This window comes from Megalops cyprinoides, chromosome 25, assembly GCF_013368585.1.
Source record: "Megalops cyprinoides isolate fMegCyp1 chromosome 25, fMegCyp1.pri, whole genome shotgun sequence".
Lineage (NCBI taxonomy): Eukaryota > Metazoa > Chordata > Actinopteri > Elopiformes > Megalopidae > Megalops > Megalops cyprinoides.
The window spans coordinates 10526374-10549432 of NC_050607.1; the positions used below are offsets into that span (position 1 = coordinate 10526374).

General features: G+C 46.8%; 1 protein-coding gene across 1 annotated transcript in view; it reads left to right on the forward strand.

Moving 5' to 3' along the window:
* The window catches only part of LOC118771793 (membrane-associated guanylate kinase, WW and PDZ domain-containing protein 2-like), a 153885-nt gene that overhangs the window by 126008 nt on the left and 4818 nt on the right, over positions 1 to 23059 (forward strand). Inside the window, exons 11-21 of the mRNA XM_036519831.1 lie at positions 4208 to 4239; positions 8100 to 8292; positions 11221 to 11262; positions 12557 to 12648; positions 13050 to 13242; positions 14495 to 14755; positions 15570 to 15755; positions 15966 to 16254; positions 17752 to 17971; positions 18642 to 18785; positions 22845 to 22983. Of these exons, the coding sequence (XP_036375724.1) occupies positions 4208 to 4239; positions 8100 to 8292; positions 11221 to 11262; positions 12557 to 12648; positions 13050 to 13242; positions 14495 to 14755; positions 15570 to 15755; positions 15966 to 16254; positions 17752 to 17971; positions 18642 to 18785; positions 22845 to 22983 (1791 nt within the window). The remainder of the gene's footprint in view (positions 1 to 4207; positions 4240 to 8099; positions 8293 to 11220; positions 11263 to 12556; positions 12649 to 13049; positions 13243 to 14494; positions 14756 to 15569; positions 15756 to 15965; positions 16255 to 17751; positions 17972 to 18641; positions 18786 to 22844; positions 22984 to 23059) is intronic.

Below are 23059 nucleotides of genomic sequence, written 5' to 3' on the forward strand. Positions count from 1 at the left end.
CTTCCCTGACATGCATTAAATATTTACAAAATGTGTGGAAAAAACCCATTAACTGATATCTTTGTCTTTGCACAGAAAGGCCTCAAAGAACACATCTTTCAGTTTTCAAGAGCTTAAAACAGATGGCAAACAGGTGACATCAAACCAGAATTCAATCAATGGCTCACGTCAAATTAATTAGAAACAACAATAATAAAAAAGCAGTATACACACTGTGCCTTAAACACCTGGGTTAGGAAACACTGAAAGAAGTGGACTCTTGACCAAATGGTTTTGGGTTCAGAGTGTTGGATGTAGTGTCAACAATCCAATAATGTAATGTAATGTAACTGTTATAAAAAAAAAAAAACAGAAGGTGTAATCTTGTAATGGTATTAAATGTTGCATCTATTGTAAGCTTCCCTCTGGCGTGGTGATGCAGTGCTGGATTATGGGTTCTCCAGGATTCTACTGTAATTGTTACTGAATAGATGAGAGGGAACGGGGAAGCCGGAAAGAGGCCATTGTACAGCAGAATGGCATCTTCACACCGCAGAGGTCTCCCAGGCCACAGCTGATTGAATTCCCTCCATGAAATCATTGCTTTATCCAAATCCCTGTCCCTTCACTTGTTGACCACTCGACCGTTATCTGTTGGGCTGAGGGAATGGATTGAGCGCATTGTGGACGCAGCTTGCACTTGAGTACCAGTGTATTACATGGGAAAAATGGTTGAGTGTTTTCAGTATCCAGTTGCTCTCTGAATTGTAGAACCTGCCTGTCGTCTCCTGTTGGTCTTCAGGTAATGGTGTAAGGCACCAGCCATCTGTTCTTATGCAAACCAAAGTTGTGTGTTAATCATCCTCCATACACATTTTTTATTGGGATGAAGGAAGGATTGAGGAAAATCAAACAGAGGGAATGGATTTGGGTGGACATGCCAGTAAAGCCCTGCTGTGGAAGGTCTGTCCTTGGTACATCCAACAACACACTCTGCCATTTTCTTTAGTGTTCCTGGCACTTTTTTTGCCAGAGAAACAAAATATAGTTTCGGGCTCCGATTGTGTAACATTGTGAAATGACAATCGCAAGGGGAACAACTGACAAAATTTCCAAAAAACAGCCTTCCCTGGCCTGTAAGCACTTCAGAATGGGAGCTGGAGCTCTGGGGTCTGGAGGGGAAGTCAGTGACCGGTTGCGGACCTTTGCTGAAAGCCCCGGATGCACCCCAGCGGAAAACAGCGGCTCAGAGAAGCTCCGCGGGCAATCAGACGCCCGGGAAACGGGGGCGGTGGCGTGACAGGAGACCGGGGGGGCGGGGGGGGGAGGATGGGGCGAAACGCTCCGGCGCATAATGAGGACGGCGAGCCGGCATGGCTGAGAGAGCGCGCCCCTGCGCCCCCAAGCCGACTCCGATAAATTGGGACGTAAAGCCTGTCTCGCTTCGTTTGCCCCATTTCATCGCCCCAAAAGGAAGATGAATAAGCACTTTGGGCGGTTTGCCACTGCCTCCCTTTATTCTGTGATCAATGTATTCATTCAGTATAATAGGGTGCCCATACTGTGTGCTGTATGTCATTATGTAACAGGGTAATCATGGAGTACTTGTTCTGTATATGTTGGCTACACTGGTGCATTATAATGTAAATAAGATGATTTGATTGAGTACTGCAGTTCCACTGTGCATCCTCAACATCATCCTTAACAACACAACCAGCGCTTCAGCACCAGGGACAGCTCCAACCTGTTCTACAAGTGTCTGCCGTAACGTCACCACCAGGGACAGTTCCAAATGACACCGCCGCCTGCCTCTCAGCAACTATGGAACTACATTCATATCCATGAAGAGTTCTGCCGCCTTCCTCGAAGTCCAATATTGTGTCACAATTATCGGTCTTCATAATCACAGCTGTAGTGCAGCGGCAACAACTACAGGATGAATGGGTTTTATCATTCTCTGAGGATCCAGATACAGATCAAGATACAGGGACTATTAACTGTGCCATAGACAGCTCCCTACAGGTTTATTATTGGATCTGGAATATAAGCAGTACCATGGACAGCTCTTTGTAGTTTTTTTTTTCTGGAGTGGAGGTAAGATCAGTGTTAGGCAGTTCTGATCTCTTTGTGAAGCGGCAGTTTTTATCACAATCAGTGGCGCGTCTGCGTGGCGGCATCTCTGGGTTCGGCTGTCACTTCCCATTACCAGCGGAGCGGTGCATTCTCGGCGCCTCGGACAGCTCTTATCACTCACTGCCGCCGTAACATCTTCAGCTCCCGCCCCGGCTCCCGGGCTCCCGGCCTCTCCGCGCGTCCATTAAACACGCACAGAAAATTTCATCCCAGGCTCTCAAATCAAAGCCCCGCGTGCCATTTGTACACAAGCGCTGTCGTTTATGGGCGCCTGGAGAGTGTGTGCCTGTTTCTGCGGCTCTGATACATATTCTGTGTTTAGCAGTTAGCGGAATGTGTGTTTTTCGCTCTTCCGCAGCCTGTTTTATGAGTCACTCACATCTCAAGTCTGCTTTTAGTCCTTGAAATCGTGAAACATCTTGGTTCTTGTACATAACATCTTGGTTCTTGTATATAGCTCGTACCGGATATAAGATGAACTGGATGTGACACATTTCATCTTGCCATGAAGGAATACACTGAAATTTGTTTGATTCCTGTCTTTTCCATGATTCACTCAGATGAGGTCTTTCCCTCCCACAAACATCTCTGTCCTCTCGTATTTTAACGAAGCCGCTTTCCTGTTTCAGGGTTGCATTTGGAGGGCTCAGAGCTGCTCTGGTGCAGAAAACCCCATCTAGGACTGTCAAAACCTTCATTCTTGCACGTGTAAAGTGCCTTTTCTGTTGCTCAAAGTTGTTGATATGTGGGTGGCCCCTTTTCTGTTCTCTATATTTGATGAGTCACAGTAAGATTTAATGAGGGCTGTAGTGCATTTCTGGCGCTGTGTCATTATGTCCTGTGTTGTTTTTTTTTTTCCCTCACTGTGGTACTCCTCCACTTGTCACTGATTAATGCCATGTTTGCGGTGCAATTTTAGCAGTAGGGAAATGGCAGTTGAAAAGCCGCGTCTGACGTATGCGCAGGTCACCTGGGTAGCGGGCCCGTTGAGCCTCACATGCTCGCGCGTAACTTGGAGGTGTGTGTGTGTGTGTGTGTGTGTGTGTGTGTGTGTGTGTGTGTGTGAAAGACAGGAACAGGAAGTAACTGCAATGCGGCAGAGGTTATCTGTGGTTCGGCGAGGCTGACGTGGAAATAGTCTGAGGGGCAAACGGACAAGTTCGCTCCTTTGACGCGTGCAGACATTGTTGTGCTCGTTACAGTCTGGAAAACGCAGTCTAGTTACATTTGCTTTGCGCTGTTTGCAGTGATTATATCCAAGTGGCGCGCTTAGCCATTCTTTGTACAGTCGGCTTAGCTTGTTGGTTTTGCGAGTGAGGAAGCGGTATTATTCCAGGGCTTAGTCAGGAAGGTGTAGTGCTGTATAAATGGAGTATCTGCAGCTTTTTATGGAGTGAGCCGTCCACTGAAAAAGCCTTTCTTCAAGAAGGTTTCTCTCTTCACTTTATAGATAAGCTTTGGCTGGCACTTACGCCAGCACGAATCATTGACTTCGAGGAAGAGGGTTGAGTTGTATGCTGTAAGGCTGTCGTTTGGAATGTGTAATCATGCGTAGGTGCTTGATGTATATCATAAACATACGATGTTTATGTTTTTGGCAGAGGTTGTCCATTAATTTAGACATTTATCTTTAGAACACATCTGAGGAATGATTTTCTTGTTGGGTTTAGAGTATAGTACCGCTCTTCAGATGTGGGACTGCCCCCTTGCTGCAACCCTCCTCTCTTGTTGCTCAGCGCTCCGTCGCTTTTATCTTAAGGCCAGCTCTTTTGACCCCCCACTGCCATGTGGGTTGAGCTTTTTGTGACCCGAAAACAGTCAAAGAGAGAGCACCCACCCCCCTGTCACTGCCCCATGCCCCACCACCCCAAAAACACCCCCTAGCAACCAGGACTTTCCAACCTTTTGCTGTCCTGTTGCCCCACTAAATGACAGGGGATGTAGTGAAATGTTTTCCTTTTTGTTTCGGCCCACCCTAAATCTTCTCCCTCTCTTCTCACTTTACCCTAGTCCATGTCATAAGGCACAACATTTCCTTGATGTGATGGGTCCACTGTTCTCTAGGCTAAACATTTTTGTTTTCTTACCATTGCAGGTCAGTTTTCACCCTGGAAGACCCCTAAACAGGTAAAATGCATTGTCTTCCAAACATAAGCTCTTCCTTTGCTCTCTATGATCCCTATAACCCATATATTAACCCTAGCCACAGTGTGCTGCTGGTTTAGCTCAGTTGCCCTGCATAACGTCTCTATAACTCATTTATTAACACTTATTAACTGCAGTGTGCTGGTGTGCCATAGTGGCTGCTGTAACCTGGCTTTGAACAGAGTGTCAGTCCCTCTGGTCTGTCAGACCAGTAGAGAAAAGGGTTTACTTATAGTGTAACACGTTTTAACCATAGATATAGAATTACTAGATTGACCGTGTCCATTCAGTTCAAAATTAATGTGCGTGCAAATCTAATTGAAATTCTTAATCTGCTAGGAAGCTGCCATGGCTTTCATATGTCTGGGAACTGTATGTCTTCTTGGTGCCTCTGAGTCATAATATATAATATATAGTACTGTAGTAGTCTACTAGTTACTGAAGCAAGTCTGGTAATTCTATATCTATGGGCCGACACTCTTTCGGCATGCTCCCTCTGCTGTCCCTCTTCGGACCCGCTCTCCTGTTTCTGTTTTTTGGGGACGCATGGGGATGACGGTGCCCCCCCCCCCCCCCTTTGCCAGTTTTGGAGGGAGTGCTGCATTTGCTGCCTTCTTTTATCTCATGTTTCATTTCGATTTCCATTTGATCCATTTTTTTTTTTTTGTCTGGCTCATTCGTTTGTTTCAGCCGCTCCGACGACTTTCATTCTCTCTCCTCTCTCACACTTAGATGGCTCAGAGGATGCCGTCATTTGCACATTCATGCCCTTCACATATAAGACATGAGATTGAAGATGACAGCGTGCCCCGAGTTATTTACCATGTACCACATGTGAATGCGAAAACGGTGAAAAACCTCTTTGGGGGAAGAGACCGTGTTCAGTTGCATATAGAATCATTGAGAAGCCGGCAGTGTCGAAAGTATCTGAATGAGGGTGGCAAGAATTGTCAAGATATGAGCCGCACGTCAGGACGTCGTGTGCCAGCAGCGTTGTCACTTCAAAGCCTGCTGTCAGAGGTGGTGTTGAAAACGCGGAGCGCAGAGTCAGACACGGCCTCAGACAGGCTGCGGAGACATACTGGGGGCATTGCTAATTTAGTGCAAATGCACAGACAACACTGCAAACGTCCAGCAAGTACACCCCGAACGTGCAGAAAAGGCAGCAGACACCCTCCAGGTGCCCTGCAGACGCCACCGACACGCAGCACACACACCCTGAATGCACAGCAAACATCGCAGCTGAGCAGCAGATACGCTCCAAATGCCCTCCAAATGCCCTCCAAATGCACTCCAAATGCCCTCCAAATGCACTCCAAATGCCCTCCAAATGCCCTCCAAATGCACTCCAAATGCACTCCAAATGCACTCCAAATGCACTCCAAATGTCCTCCAAATGCACTCCAAATGCACTCCAAATGCGCTGCAAACACTGCAGATACACAACTGTTACACTAGAGATGAGCAGCAAATGCTCCAAATGCACTCCAAATGCATTGCAAATGCACTCCAAATGCACAGTAAAACAGGCTCCAAATGCACAGTAAAAACAGTCCAAATGCACTTCACCAGAGAAGCTAGAGAAGGTACCAGATGCAGTAAATCCAGTGGAAAAAGAAAATGTAATGCACTGAAACCGTGGATGTTCTGTTATAGGAGTAAAGGACAGGTGAGGCTGCCGTAGATGTGAGTGCCATCTGTTGATCAGCTGCGCTGTAGGGTTCTGTTCTGGCTAGCTAATGAACTCCACTCGGTAACCCATGAGGACCAAACAAGTGCAGACTGCCCCTGTCTGAGTTCCCAGCGCTGAATCTGGGCCCGCACTTTAAAAAGCCCTTCCCCGTTCTGCACCTTGCCTGCTCCTGGACGCTTTAAAGCCTCTGGGTTGGGTGATTAGTCCTGTCAGCCTCAATCAGGTTCAGGAAAACACGTCAGGGGGTCCCGAATCTGCAGGGGGAAAAGAACATGGAGCGGGAGAGATTTAGCCGTCGTTTCTGAAGCACATCTCCCCTGGTTCCTCTCTGGTATCGCTTTTATGGTGAGAGAGGAAAGCTCCTGACAGCGTGGATCACTGCCGCCAAAGGAAAACATAGAGTTCATGCACAGTTTAATTGGGGATCAGTTGCCTTGAGATTATTAGCACAGCCTAAAGAACTAAATTTTGGTCAGTAGGAAATGATGGATTTAATTCATGTATAAAATTGATGTACTGGCTCTCAGGGAGGGCTAAATTTAGCTGCTTATATTTGCTAAGGGTTGATACACACACACACGTAATCTGGCTCTGTCGCTACACAGACATCACTAGCTGCATGCAGATGAGCGGCAGGCATGGCTAGACCCACACCGACTGAATATTCATCAAATGTGTGCTATCAAATCAAATGGCAAGGCTACTGTGGTACCACTGTCTTGTTGGAGTACACAGAAACTGTGATTTGTGGTGTGGCTACTTCACTGTGTACAGTCAGATTTCTTCATTGGAAAAGTATCTGTGTGATCAATAGCTTGTAATTGTAGCTCTTTGTGGTAGCTGAGATGTCTTGGGTGACTATTGTGGTACAAGGGTGTGTTTAATGTAAAATGATTCACATTTGCATACTAACACAACTGCATCTGTCTATCAATACCAATGAACATCTACTGAACTAAACTCCATAATCTTTTCCATACAATTATGTTTCATTTTTTTTTTCCATTTTTCTGTTTGACTTTACCTTTGTGCTGGAGAAAAACACCCACATAGCGAACCCGCGCAGCAAAAGCCTCATGTGCGTGACAGGAGCGTTTCTGTTCTGTATTTCCTCCTTTCAGCGGCACAGATATAGGCAGGCAGGCACACGTGAAACGCACAGCATTATCTGTCCACACTCTTCCGGCGAGCACCTTTTTTCCCCGGCTATTCCCCAGTAACTGTGCACTGCTGCTGCTGCTGCTGCTGCCTCTGTTCTAATAGACTTACAGCTGCAGATTCTGCCTGTCGCTGTGCGTGCGTGCCTTTGCTTGGAGATGGCGGTGGCCTGGTGACACCTTCAATCTGCCATTTCCTGTCTCCTTCAGCCTGGAGCTTTTTTTTTTTTTTTTTACTGCTTGTTCTGCCCTGCAAAATTAATACGCTTATCATGGACAGCTTCAGTACGCTTTGGCATTTTTTTCGCTTTTGCGTTTAATTACACCAGCGCTCTTTTCTTTTTTTTTTTTTTTTGGTTCATACTGGGTATTGTTACTGTAAGAAGACAAGTAGATGGAGTAATCTGTTTTGTGTGTGTGTGTGTGTGTGTGTGTGTGTGTGTGTGTGTGCGTGCGCGTTTGTGTGTTCTTAAATTTGTAGAGTTCTAAGGTTAGAGCTTTGTTAAGTTTGTTATGGTCCAGCTGGAGGAGATGATGATGTCATGGTGAGTAATCTCAGAGGTGCACCCAGCACCTGTTCATGGGCCACAGCCTCCGCACCCTCCAGGCCACGCCCTGCAAGTGGAGGCATACAGAAATGGTAGCATGGAGTGGAAAGGGAGCTTCTGTCATTCACTCCATTGGTCTTTCAACGGGCCACCGAGGAAGAACTACAGAGGGACATTAACTGATACACAGTGACAATGGACAGAGCTCTTGGACCTCACCAAGAAAAACGGGGAATTGCGTGGCTTCACTTCAAGGATTACAACCTCAATGAAGAGCTCCATGCTGATTCATTCTCCAGCAGAACTTCACAATGGTCACTCCAATCCCATTGCCCATCACAGAGGCTGTGAGGGCGCCCTCTGGTGGACAGCTGGCAGGTTGCGGGGAGAGCTGGAGGCGGGCATTGTGGGGTGGTAACTGAAAGCATGCCCATGTGTTTGCAGGTGCTGGAGCAGTGGGACCTCCAGGGCAGCCCCCAGACCAGCCTGTCTGCTCCTGTCCTGCCCCACAGCGCCCCCTACCCAACCCACCACCTGCACAGGGCCTCTGTCCCAGACTCTGCTGAGGGCTTTGATCTGAGCAGGCCCGACCCCTATGATCTCTATGAGAAGTCCAGGGCTATCTATGAGAGTAGGCGTAAGTAACAACCAGCCGCGGCCCCGCGCGGATTCACCGGCCTCCGCGCGAGGGCGGAGCGTTTACGAGCCGCACAGACGATCACACACCATTTCAGCCCTCCACTTTGCTTTCCATTCACAGGCCTCTTCAGCGAGAGTCACAGTTGAGAGCTAATGCGGGAGCTAAGATGGTGTGTGCGCCTTCTGCATAATTAACATGGTTCATGGGCGAACAGACATGCACTCACACATGCCAGCCCGCACACGCATACATGCTCACACACACATATATTCTGTGATCCACTGTTTTCGCTGGTCAGCATACTGAGAGCATCTTGGCTCTTTCCTGTATCTGCTGGAGAATATTCATGTGGGTAGTGGTGTCCCGTAATCCTCTGAAGCCAAGAATGTGTCACTGTTTTTCGTTTGTGTTCAGTGCTTTTTTTTTTTTAAACAGATTGGCCATTTAGCACCACCATGGTGTTTTTTTTTCCCCTGCCTTGAATACATCCGTGCCTTGATTTAATCCTGACAGTGCATCGTGTATTCACAGTGACATTTACAGTATGTGTGTATGCACTCTGTGTGCAATATGGCAACACCTACAACTTTGCTAAAGGTCATTCCATTTTGATGCCACAGAGTGACTCTGGATCAGGCAGTGTCATATTTCTGGCTGTGCCTAGGTACCTGGAATTGCTTATAAACTGATGAAAAGTCTACTTCTTCCATCACGTGTAGCTCGAAATTGATTGAAATGACTTCATGTACAGTCATGTAACGCTGATCTGAAAGCGAATCATGTTCTGTAGTATGGAGATAGTGAAGCTTGGTTATATACCGGGTGAGGTTCTGTGGTTTCCTCCTATTGTCCTAAACATAACGTTCGCTGGAATACCATTGCCAGCCAGAGGAAACTGTTCACAGAATCGCACCAACATTTATGTTATCAGCCGTATTATCTGTGTATTACTCTCTGCCCATTATCATTCATAGATAAGAGTTTGTTTCTGATAAACACGATTCCAAAATTCCATGCATTGTAAAGTCCTTGGAAGATTCATTGTGTCCTGTCTGCGGCTGTGGGATTGATGGGATGTGATCAGGGAATGTGACAGGGGACGTTAGCGCTCAGGGTTATCGGTCCCTGCTGGCTCTGTTGTGTTGTGCTGGTTTTAGCTGCGCCGGGGTGGTCTGCGAAAACCCGAGGCGGACAGAGACGGCTCATTTAAGCGCTGTCAGGGCAGCCTCGTCGTCTGTAGATTCAGTCATGGGAGATGAGTTATGTAATGTGACCTTTATTAAAGAAGTCAGTGATGTCGGGAGAGCTCTTTATCAAGTGTTAGCGGAGTCCCTGTCTCCTGCAGATCTTCCCGTGCAGCACCCACTGCCTCCTGCTGTGTCCCTGCACAGCCAACAGTGTGAGCAGGGCTAGACCTGGGTGAACCCAGCACACCGTTAATAACAGCCAGCCTTGATCAGGCACAGCGTTGTTAGCAATGGGCAACCCTGACCCTGGTCAGGCCTGATCTAGTACTGGTCAGCCCTTATTTATGAAAGGGCAGCCCTGATTTTGTAGCGGTCAGCCTTGAGCTAGTGAGGGTCAGCCCTGATTTAGAAACGGTCAGCCCCATGCTCATTTGTAATGCAAAGATGTAATTCAAGCCATGCAAAGAACCCCGAACCAGGGGTTTTGGTGAGACCCTCTTGTCCAGTCTCTGGGTACTGTAGACGTGTTGCAGATCACATAACTCTACACACATCACGCCTCTGATGGACTTGAATCCTGTTAAAAGTGTGCCATTAAAGGGTAATTTCGAAAAGGTAGCAGCAGTAAAAAAAAGTAGACGACCATTCAGAAATGTCGAATTGTATCCCTGCATTGCAAATGTGCAGTTCAGTTACAGATCTTCCAGTAAATTCAGGTACAACACCAGGCTTGTAGCTGGCTAACCTGCCATGTTTGGAAGAGTAGGTGTTAAATTAACTGTACACTTTTATGCACTATGAGCCCAGGCCATAATAAGGGAGGTAGTCACGCAAACAACCTCATTAGAGGCAGAGGCAAATCCTGCCAGCAATGTCACTCTCACTCATCTGCACTTAAAATGAAGGACGTCTACGAACCCTCTCTGAGGACAGTGAAGCTTTTTAACTGCAAACTCGGGAACTGTGGTGGACTGTATGTGGGTTCTGTGGAAGGGATCGTGTCGCGCTCTTTGTGTGTGTGTGTGCGCCGTTCTGTTGACCCTCATAAGTTTGGACAACTAAGGGACCATCCCAATGGTCACAAATAATAAAGGCTGAATGGTTTTATTATGGAGAAGAACAAAAACTGAATTAACCATTTGTACTGAATGTGACTGGAGTGAAATGTATATCCATAAACAGATAAGATAGGCAAATTGATTCAGAGTCCAGAATATAATATTTATTCCTAAACTTTATGAATTATTATTATTATTGTTATTATTATCAGTAGTAGTAGAAGTAATTGCTGTTTTCTCAGATGGATTTTCCCTAATGCCCCCTAAATACCAGTAGAGATGTTTTCTCATTAATGAACATCTCAACTGCACCTACAACAGTCGACTTTATACTTCAGCTCTGATTGAGAATTAAAGCACCCTCTCTCCTGAGAACCGACTGTTATCTGTTTATACCCCTCTCCTGAAAACTGTTACCTGGCAATATTCAAGTCAACGCTTTGCAAAAAAAACAGCAAAAGATGAATTTTGCAATAAATGTGGTTTTCATAAGCAGGGCAACTTGCCCCGTGGAAGTTCAGTGCGCAAAATGAGCTCTGTGAGACGCGAGGGGCTGACAGTGTCAGGATGATGACAGATTGCAAAGCAGCGTGGGTCTTTTCAGTACTTTGCATGCCTCAGTCCTTATGTAGACGGTTTAGTGCCGCCGTTCACCGCGCTCCCTCGGTTTCTCCATTTAGAGCCGGGCCCGCCAAGGATGAGCTTTCGGATGGACTCCTCCGGCAAGTACACCTGCATGCCCCGGCTCTGTCCTTGATCGGAGAGCTCCCAGCTCTGCGGAGCTGAATCACTGACATATTTCACCGTTCCCGTCACCAGTGCTCTTTGTTCTTTTTGCACTTTGCGGCCTTCTTAATCTTTTCTCTTTTTTGTGTTGGTGTGTTTGTTCCATTGACATTTTGGGTGCATGCCTCTAATGTACAGACCGGACTGTGGTCCAAGTCCAATCTAACCCCGGTACACTTTGTCCCACGGCTTTGTGTAATAAATTGAAACCAGCTTTGCTCTTGCCATTTCTTGGGCAGAATTTTTCATTGCTTCCTGCCAAGGAGCGGCTGCCAAAGCTTTTTACATTGTGTTAGAGAAAAAGCTGAAAGTAAAATGTGCGTAAATGTATCACTTGAGGTAAAAGGCTGGAGTGGCTTGAGGTTAGATTGGATCTGTTCCTGTCCTTACGGCTTTGCCACGGATGCATTGCCATTGTAACACTGCACAGCACATTCAGGATGCTGAATGGGCAGCGTGAGTCTGAACTAGTCACTTCCCTCTGGATTAATTAATCGCTTAATTAAAATCTATTAATTATCTATTACTATTACAATTATCTATTAATCTGCTAATAGCTTACAGTGTATCAAGTACTGTGTCAATCTTGGTCTTGAACATTCTGTTCAAGAATCTGCACTTCTACAATAAATAGCTTTCAGCTATTCCACTAACAACTCTTTGTGTGGAAAAAATACTTCCTAGTCCGTATAAAAATGTCAGTATAAAATTTAATCAACTAATTTCCTTTCATGAAAATGTTTGAAACAGCTAGCACAGTCCAAGTTGTTAATCAATTTTAATGCCATCTTTATAATTTATATGTTCATGTATATATTGATATGTACCTGGATCCAGCCTTGGTGCTATTCTCTGTACTTTTTGAAGGGCTCCTATGTCCAGATATTTATATTAACCTATTTTCTCATTTTACTGAGTTTAAAATGCTTTATATTTTCCAGTTTTACATCCATATTGTGTAAAACATATAAACAGGGTTTACTGCTGCTGTTGAGGCAAAGCACTTTGACCTCCATGACCCATAGTTCAGGAGTCTAATGACCAATCAGTGTTTTGCATTGCCATTTAGTCTTCCCTCCTATAAAGCTGACAGACCCCACACAGAGCAGTGGTAAGGGGGAGACTGGTCCTGGTTCTGACCCACGCACATGGCAGGCATGTGATAGGAGTGACGCTTCGACTCAAAGCCTCACTCAGGCCTTTCTCCTTCCTGCTTCCCCACCTCAGCAGGCATGGAGTACCAGGAGCTGGACGTCCATCTGCGCAGACAAAAGTCCGGCTTCGGGTTTCGCATCCTGGGGGGAGACGAGGCGGGACAGCCCGTGAGTCTGGAGGCTTGCGACAAGGCTCGTATGGGCCGGGCTCAGAACCGGCCCCTTTTCCTCACTAACCCTAACCCACCCAACACCCTCAGTGTCCAGGCTCTAGCTAGGCTTATGCTTTACTTAATAATGACTGTGTTCAGTGACAAAACTAGTGGTCCAGATAACATATACTGATATCCCCACCCCTCTGTGACCCCTCCCGTGCAGTATAACCCCCCCAATGACCGCTGTGTATTTCAGTGTTCCTGTTTGTCCCCCCCCCCCCACACAAAGTCAGTTTGTCTGCATGCCTCCCCTCTGCCCACAGCAATCATTGTAGGCTGAGGTAGGGATTAACCCTTCACCTTTGACCCCTTGCCCTGCAGAGCACAGATGCTAATGGGGTTTTCCTTGAACAGATCCTGATTGGAGCGATCATCGAGAAGAGTCCAGCAGACCGGGACGGGCGCCTTCGACCCGGGGACGAGCTGGTGTCAGTGGACGGGGTGCCTGTAGCGGGGAAGACGCACAGATACGTCATCGACCTGATGCACGCCGCCGCCCGTAACGGACAGGTCCACATGACCGTGAGGAGGAGGGTCCAGCCGCCAGGTGAGAGGGAACGCCGAACCTGAGCAGGATGTCAGAGGTGGGACAGAGGTGCTGTTACGATTGTGAATCGGAGTGAGGTGACCGAGGCGGGACTATAGGGTTGTTATCACAGGGATTCAGCGTGGTAAGACCGAAGTTGGATCATAGGGGGGTTATCATGGGGAATATCAGTGTATTATGACCAAAGCTGGACCACAGAGCTGCTGTGATTGGGGATTGAAGCAGGATGGCTAACACTGGACTGCATTGACATTGTCATGGTTTCCTGTAATACTCATAAAATGAATCACTTTTTACTCTTTGTTCATTGAACCCAGTCCGAGAAAGACAGTGACTGAACAGTCTGAACAGGTTCTCAGGATGTAAGATCCAAAGATGGTCCAAAGATGTAAAATATCTCCAATGGTATGGTTTATTTGGGCACATTCAGTATCCACAGGAATTTAGAAACATCATGAAAATCATGAGTGCTGTTAACTCTCAGGAAAGAATATTTTGCAACATTTTGCATCGTCCTTTCATAGGTAGCGCTCTTTAGTTCTCACAGGCGTGTCAAGATGGCTCCTGGACAGCAGCCACCTGCCCAAATATGCCTCTCTCTCATTCTGGCCTCTTCCTCCGTGTTGCTACCCCCACCCCCACCACCCCCACCCCCCTCCCTCCACACTCTCTCCTTGCACCCACTGGTGCGTCTCCAAGTTTCGGGAAATGGTGGAGGGCGGGGGGGTTGTCTGACTCATCCCCTCCCCTGCTTAAGAGTAACACCGCAGGACACGCTCCTGAACCTCTGTGCCTCTGTTTTACGGTCTATTAAAGCTTCATCGCCTCTGAGAGAGAATGTGCTTCAGACAGGCCTAAAGAGGCTGTGCTCTATTGCTGTTCCACTCTCGCTCTCTCCTCACATATTACTTATTTGTTCTGCGCCCCTCTGTGCCCCTCATCCGGGGTGACTTTTCCAGACTTACATCTTATTTAGAGCCTTTTTTTATACAGATGGGATTTTCTTCTGAGGGTAGCTCAGGTGAACCGACTTGATAAAGTGCACAATTGCAGCCTCCCACAGCGTCCAGGCCGCATATAGAGGATAAATTCAATTTCAAAAAGCTTTATTGTCCATTTTGCCCTCATTTTATGGACAATAAAGCTTTTTGAATTTCAATTTACAACCTTAAGCTCGTGGGTTCAGTAGCCTGAGTGATGCAGACCTGTGATGCAACCCTGTGATGCACACTCTCTCTGTCGCCCCCTGCAGGTGAGCCCTGTCCGCAGAATGGGCGGAGCCCTGGGTCAGTATCCACGCAGCACAGCTCCCCTAGGAGTGACTTTGCCGCGGGCGCTTGTCCCAGCAACTCCGGCAGCGCCCCACCCCCCACTTCAGGCTCCTCCCCCCCGGAGGGACCGGCGTCCCACAGCTTGCAGACCAGTGACGTCGTCATCCACCGGAAGGAGAACGAGGGGTTTGGATTCGTCATCATCAGCTCGCTAAACCGACCAGAGACCAGCGCCACAATCAGTGAGTGTTAACAGCTCCTGTAAACCTGAGACCAGCCCCACTATCTGTGAGTGTTACCAGCTTGTTTAAACCTGAGGCCAGCTCCACTGTCACTGAGTGTTAACAGCTTGTTTAAACCTGAGACCAGCTCCACTGTCACTGAGTGTTAACAGCTTGTTTAAACCTGAGACCAGCTCCACTGTCACTGAGTGTTAACAGCTTGTTTAAACCTGAGACCAGCCCCACTATCTGTGAGTGTTAACAGCTCCTGTACACTTGAGACCAGCGCCACTATCTGTGAGTGTTAACACCTCCTGTAAACCTGAGACCAGCTCCACAACCAGTGAGTTAACAGCTCCTGAAACCTATGAAACACCAGCTGTGTTTACCACTTCTGTAAATCAAATAGGGATGTTTAAGTCTGCAGTGGCTTTTAGCCATTCCCATAATTGTTCTGTGGAGAAACTGTCAGCCGTGGGATTTCATAACTGTCACAGTATGAAAGCCCAAAGTCATTGGCACAGTGTCCCAACAGGACATTTTGTACTTTTGCAGAAGTTCCAAAACAGATATTGCTAACAGCTAATTGCTAGCATGTCTGACTCAGTTAAGTGTGTGTCCTCTTCTGTCTGTACAGTTGTAATTATATGCAGCTGAGTACTTTAGTGAATCACACACTTAATCATTAGATTTCCTTACTTACCTGTATCTTTGTGTGTCTGGCGCTCCCTTTGTGTGTATGCATCTGTCTGTTATACTTGCATACATGTGTGTCTATGTATCCACCCATTCACCTGTGTGCACGTGTGTGTGTGTGTGTGTGTGTCCTCCCCAGCTGTGCCCCATAAGATCGGCCGCATCATCGAGGGCAGCCCAGCCGACCGCTGCGGTAAGCTGAAGGTTGGCGACCGCATCCTGGCAGTGAACAGCCAGTCCATCATCAGCATGCCCCACGCCGACATCGTCAAGCTCATCAAGGACGCGGGACTCAGCGTCACCCTGCGCATCATCCCCCAGGAAGGTGAGACCGGGGCTGCCGCCTCCTTCTCTGTGATAACAGCCATCTGCCTTACACTCTGTTACAGTCTGAAACAGCCATCTGCCTTACACTCTGAAATGGCCAACCCTGCCACTCTGTTTTACATCCTGAAATGGCCAAGTTACACTCTGAAATTGGGAGTCTGTATCACCTGTGTTGCCTTCTCTCATACCGGGACCTTGTGTGTAACAGAGTTGAACAGCCCTCCGTCAGCAACCAGCTCAGAGAAGCAGAGCCCCATGACCCAGCAGCGTAGCCCGGTAGCACAGCCCAGCCCAGCGACCCAGCCCAGCGCAGTGACCCAGCCAAGCCCAGTGACCCAACCCAGCCCAGTGACTCAGCCCAGCACAGTCCCCCAGCCCAGTCCGGTGACCCCACCCACCGCAGTGGCCCAGCCTGGCCCAGTAGCCCAGCAGAGTCCGGTCACCCAGGTTGCCCCAGCACCGGCTCCGGCACCCCAGCTTTACAGTCATGACAGCAGGTAATGTAACAGTGTGGCCACCGAATCACCCGGGAAGCTGTTTGACATTATTCAACACGGACTGTAACACACAGGATTAAGAAAGTCACTGACAGCTTTCCGTTCAGACTGATTCATTTAAATCAGAAGTTTTCCAGCATGTTCACACATATATTTGAAGTTGCATTTGATTTTTTGAAAGTGTGTTGTATGATTTGTACCTTTTAATTAGCACAAAACAGAGTGGAGTTGCTTTTGATCTCAGCAGGTGTCCAAAACGTATTTTTCTGATGTGTCATTTATTCCATTGTATTGTGCACAACATTCATGGATCTATTAGGTAGGCAAAAAAGTCAATCACCACAATGAGTGGCCATCTGTTTATCGTTTATTGCATGCTTGCAGTATATACCTCGCTGTCATGCCATATGATGCGCTGAGGCTGAAGTAGATTTTCTAGATGTGTTAGCACTCGTGACAGTGGAAAGAAACCAAGTGAAACCAAGCCGGCATGATTCCTCCTTTTCGTACAACACAAGCATGCGGAGCTCGGTCTCGCCCGATGTATCAGGGAAACACGGGCCCTTCATGCAGGCGACACGGAGGGCTTAGCGAAGCTGCGATCGAACTGTATGGCACGCAGGCAATCACCTCGCTTTCTCTTCGAAGCGCAGACCCGATGTCACTGGCATACGCCGCCGCGCAAACCAGAAATGAGCTGGAACGTGTCAGTCATCTGCCGAATAGCAGTTTACGGAGTTCGACAGACGAGTGGGCCGACCGGAATTTCAAATTTTCTCGAGTGAGCGCGCGTGTGAAAACGGCCTCTGGCTCCACATCGTCTCGAGTGTTTGCCTGCTAGTTTTGCAGGTCAGTTGCCGCGCGCCATGTTTTTTCCCTGGGAGAGACACGGAGCGTGAGAGACTGCAGATAAGAGTGGCGCGGCCTTCACTCTGCCTCCAGTTTGTTGCGTAACAGCCTCGAATGCTTACCGGGGGCCTGAATTATTCACTCCTGTCGTGTCTGTTGAGTGACGTTAAATCTTTTATACAGCTCCTCTTGGGGCCATGTTCATCTGCATATTTTTGTGCTCTGTGAAGGTTCGAAATCTTGCGGTTCCAGCTGTTTGCGTTTATGTACTTTAAATGAGAGATGTTTAAATTAATATTCAGTTGCTGAGATTTGATAATTGCTTTAAGATCTTTTTATGATCTAATCAACTCCTACACCAGATTAACCCTCCCACACACACATACACGTACACACACGTACACACACGTACACACACGTACACACACGTACACACACGCACACACACACACACACACACACACACACACACACACACACACACACACACACACACTCTTTCTCTCTCTCTCTCTCCAGATGTTACATCAAACAACGGAAGCAGAACTGCTAAACTATATTGCAGCTTTCTGAGTGCAGAGTCTGTCATTAGCACTGCGCTCAGACAGCCTGTGGCAGAGTCTTATTTTAATCTGAGTGATTGGTTAGCTACAGGTCCGAGGTAAAAGCCAGGCAGGATGTGAAACCGGACATTCGACAGCCTCCGTTCACGGATTACCGGCAGCCCCCGGTGGACTACAGACACCCTCCCATAGCAGACTACCGGCAGCCCCCTACACTGGACTACCGGCACCCCCCTCTGTTGGACTACAGGCAACACTCCCCCGATGCACGGCAGTTCCCAATCCCAGATTACAGGCCACCACAGGTAACACTGCTGATACTGACCCCAGACTACAGATAACACTACTCATCCCAGTCCCAGACTACAGTTAACACTACTGATCCCAATCTCAGACTACAGGTAACCATAGATAACACTTCTGATCCTAATTCCAGACAGCAGGCAGTCATGAGTTATAATCTTAATCCCATACTGAAGGGGTATACAGGTAACACAGTTAGCTAAGAATGAATCACCCACCAGTTCTGGTAATGGAGAGATCCAATACTTCTAAAGCCTGCCAATCTATGGTTCTGAACAAATAACAAATTGGAATATCTTACTTTCAGGCAGGCAGTACTGTTGAAATATGTATGAGCATGTGCATATATGTGTATGCACATATTGTTTATTAAAGATTCTGTCACTTCAATTTAACTGCTTCTTATTTTTTTACATGACCTGTTTATCCAGCACCTCCAAAGCCTGCTAATCTATGACTACACAAATAACAAAATGGAATATTTTACTTGCATACAGTCATAACTTTGATGTAAATATGCACATGCTCATATGTGGGTGTGTACATATTGCTTATTGAACATGCTGTCATTTTTTAGTAGTTTTAACAGCTTCTTATTTTTTCTACATGACCTGTTTATCCTGCCGTTCTGCATCCGCCCTAATGGGGGCGCTGTTCTGCGCATCTCCGCAGGATTTTGACTACTTCACAGTGGAGCTGGAGCGCAGCGTGAAGGGCTTTGGCTTCAGCATCCGCGGGGGCAGGGAGTACAAGATGGACCTGTTCATCCTGCGGCTCGCCGAGGACGGCCCGGCCATCCGCAATGGCAGGATGCGGGTGAGCGGTGTCACTTTCTGCCCCAGCATGACCCCCCTCTTAACGGGATCATGATTTCCATTTACATTTACATTTATTCATTTGGCAGACGCTTTTATCCATTACGACTGAGGTAGAGTACAACACAAGCAAAAGGCCATAAGGAGTCAATAATGGCTTCAACCGGACAGGACTGATCTTGGCCCACTTTGTATTGTCTTAAATAAAGTAGCCCTGCCTTGTTAATAGTTTCAGAGAGAGGGGGTCTCCCCTGTTTGTGCAAGGGCTTTGTGTTGTTTGGGTTCATGCCGGGTCGCGCGCTGCCGAAACGCTCTTCGCGCCTGTCTTGTGTCTTCAATAATAAATGCAGCTTTCACCTCGCTGAGGGCTCGAGAAGTGAGGCTCGCTTTTTACTGTTCCTGCAGAAAAGATCTTTGAGTTTTTTGATCGTTGAAAGTTTTATGATATTCATGACAGTACAAAATTTCAGTGTATGACAATTAAGGCAAGGGGGTATTGGCAGGGTAGCTACCTCTGGTACCAGGGTATCAAAGGATTGTTGTTTTTCATTCCAACTGGACCATATAGAACATGAATAGATCAATTACTGTAATGTGCCATTACTTTAAAGTCCTTCTGCCTGCGGTGCTGGGTACTTTCTTAAAGAGATGGACCCAGAACATCTGCGGACTTGCAGTTCTGCCTTGTTGCATGTCAGTGTTTGAATTTTCCGTGTAATGTTACATACCGATCCATCCTACCTTTACCCTATCCCCACTCCCCAACACACTCTCCTCTTAAACACCCTCCTCCACAATAACAGCGTAGAGGAGGACCTGTCATATATAATATATTTAACAGGCCTCCTGTGCCCAAGCCCAGCTGCTTGCAGATAAAGGAGTGGTAGAATTTTATATCTCAGCTCAGCTATACCGGTGCTAAGATGATATGTTCCTTCAGCAATCCTTCCTTTAATGCCTGACAAAAAGAAGCGGCCGCAGAATTAACACTCTGACCTCGGACACATTTTTCTTGCTTTTTTTCCCCTCTTCATTAAAAGCGAATTAATCCAGAGCTGAAACTGGAATGAACCTATCCCCCCGAAAGGTGTTAAGCACAGTGGAATGTTAGTGGAACTTAGTGGAATGTGTGCTCGATTCAGGCAGCTTTGAAGCAGTGTCAGTTTGTGGCCAGATGTTTTCAGCATCAACCTTCTGTGTGACTTTTTTCTGACATTGGACATGTTAATTAGAAATTAAAACAAGGTCAGTTTTTGTCTGAGTCATTCCTCTTGTAATAAAAAAAAATGTTATTCATAAGTATTGCCTTTTCTCTCCCCAGAGGGCAATGTGTACATGATTTAACGGTTTTGGTTCACAACCCATGTCTTGTTCCAGAAAAGTGTACCTAACCTTTACTCTTTCGAGACATTAATATGTTAATGGTGGCAGTTAAAAATACAAAAAATGTATGTCTCATTCATAAAAACCTCATTTTAATAATAGAGTAATTTTATACTCAAAAGATAGATCTGTCATTATACAATGACACGTAATTGTGAGGATGGTAAGATAATGATTTGTAAACATTAAATAGATGGAAGGGATAGACAATGACTCAGCATATTGAACGTTTCCTTTGAGTGAGCATTAATGGCTGCAATGTCCTTTACTCCACCACCTACATTAACGATAGTGTGATGACAGTTAGTGACTCACCTTTTTTCACCTGTAGAAACACACCCTCACTCTCAAATTGCTGATTATATTAGAGAAGGATTTATCCTTTTGCCATAGTCTGTTGGTTCGTATATTGGGCACAGCTTTGGGCATGTGCTGTATTCTTTTCGAGTGAAGTGCATGTTGGTCTGTGGAGGATATTGAAGGCTACGGTGCATTGCCAAACACACGCAGAGGAACTGTCCCATTCACACTCTGCTGAAGGAAAGGGCCATGCGAGTGCTTGTCTTTCTCCTGCCTTCCTTTAGGGAAGGGGTGGATTAATGAGCCTCCCATTCCACACCTGTCACCTGTCCCACCAGTTTCAGCAGTCCTCCCCAAGTGATGTCATGCATTTTCAGTCACCCACTTAAATAGAAGTCATAAGACTGACCATTCTTTCACCCACCTCATTTCAGGTCAAAGTCTTGCCTTTTTACATCATACATGTGATTAAATATTACAACTATTTCTAGCACTGAGATGGAAGTGACCTTCTCTAATGTGAAAGTACTTGTTTCTTTTGGTGAAAAACAGAAAATCTGATTCCTGGATGCTCCTCTCTGTTGGCAGTGGTTGATTATGTACATGTTTGAGGAGGAGGGTCAAGTTTGCTCGCACTGCAAAAAGCAGGTGAAACTGCCTGAGCGTCTCCTCTGATTGGATACCCACTGTCACATCTGGACAACTGCAAGCTGCTGATACCACAGGGCGTCGTCACTCACTGGTCAGGACTGGGTTGTGTGCAGATTCACCAATCTGTACATGTTGCGGATTGGCTGGTGCAGTAGGCACATGGGGACGGGATGATCCATCCTGATGAATTGTAGATCAGTGAATGTGAATATGTGCATCACCTGCACACTGACTGGCTCCTTTACCTTCCTCATATCCAAGAAGACATGGCAGGTCATATATCTGCCCCAGTGACATTAAGGAAATGCGGTAGAAATTAATCACCACTGACACGCGTTCATGAACAGTAATGTTAATTAACGCTGACTCCTGCTGATGTAGCCGAGATGAATTACAGATTCGTATTGATCGTGATAAATTGCCAGCCCCATTTCAAATAAATGACGCTCTCATTCATTTCATAGTCCAGATCTAGTGGACACATTTCAAATGTGGCAAAATAATTGGACTGACTTCCCATGAATTACTGCCTAAATATTAATTGATAATGCTGTCATATTAGTTCAGGAAAAAATATGTTGATTAGTGTTTGTTCTCTAAATGAACTACAATGCCATTCTCTCTCAGTTCTGAAAGAGCTAATCACTGTACAACAAAGCTCCCCTTGCTTACCTACATGTTATATCAGTTGCATAGATAATACCAATGAATCATTACTTTTTGAAGACTTGGGTGATTAAGGAATTTCCTGCTCATTAACCAAGCCCGCAATTAGTGACAGTAAGTGATTCAGAGACTACTGTCACTAAGCCCAAAAAAACACACAGACCCTTACGGGATAGGAGCCCATATTATCTTTCTCTGTGTTTGATGAGCAGATGTTGGTGTCATGTGCTGATGTATTAGTTGGAGCACTGATCCCAGCAGCTTGTTGCTGGTTGGTTCAGGGGCCCATCCATCTTCCATCCAGTTTCAGTCTAGACAAATCATATGGCATTACTCCTGTTTAGTGGCAACCTCAGACATGTGATGGTGCTTGACTGTTATTATTTACACCCAGTGAAACATAAGTATATATCCATGCGGTTTTAACTCAAAGGTTCAAGAGCAGTGCCACTCCCTGTATTGAAACCCAGCCATGCTCTGGCCTAATATACTGACTACTGTAAACATTGCTACAGAAGAAGATGAATGATTTAATAAGAGCCAATAAAAGGCACTCCATGGCTCAACGCTAGCATTTTAATCTGAGTGCTCTGAAGGCCAGTCACTCTATTATTGCTATTGAAGTAGAGCTGTGGGTTTAAAGTGTGGCTGTTGACCAGTGCTGGGCTCCGACGGGGAGCCCTGAATAAAAGCCCCCCAGAGAGGCCTGGAAGGCAGGCGGACGGGGCTGTTGGGTTTGGAGTGCAGCCCACCTCAGGATACATATATACCCTGTCACTGTCTGCGTATCTCTGTCTCTCTCTCACACACTCTCTATACCTCTCTCCCCCTCTCTTTCTGTCTTTCTCACACATACATACGTCCTTTCTCTGATACACACACCATCCCTGCCTCTCTGTCACACTTGCAACCTTTCTCAATTACACATTTCCTCTCTTTCTGTGACACACACCCTCTCTGTCTCTCTCACACGCACATCCTCTCTCTCTCTCTCTCTTACACACACACCTTCTCTGTCTCCCTTACACACACTCTCTCTCTCTATCCTGCATGCGTGTAGGTGGGGGACCAGATCATTGAGATCAACGGCGAGAGCACGCGGGACATGACTCACGGCCGTGCCATCGAACTCATCAAATCCGGAGGGCGCAGGGTGCGTCTGCTGCTGAAGAGGGGCACGGGCCAGGTTCCTGAGTATGGTGGGTATCCCCAAAACCCCTCTCACAACCCCCCCCCCCCCCCCCTGCACACACAGACACCACAGCTCCTGCCTCA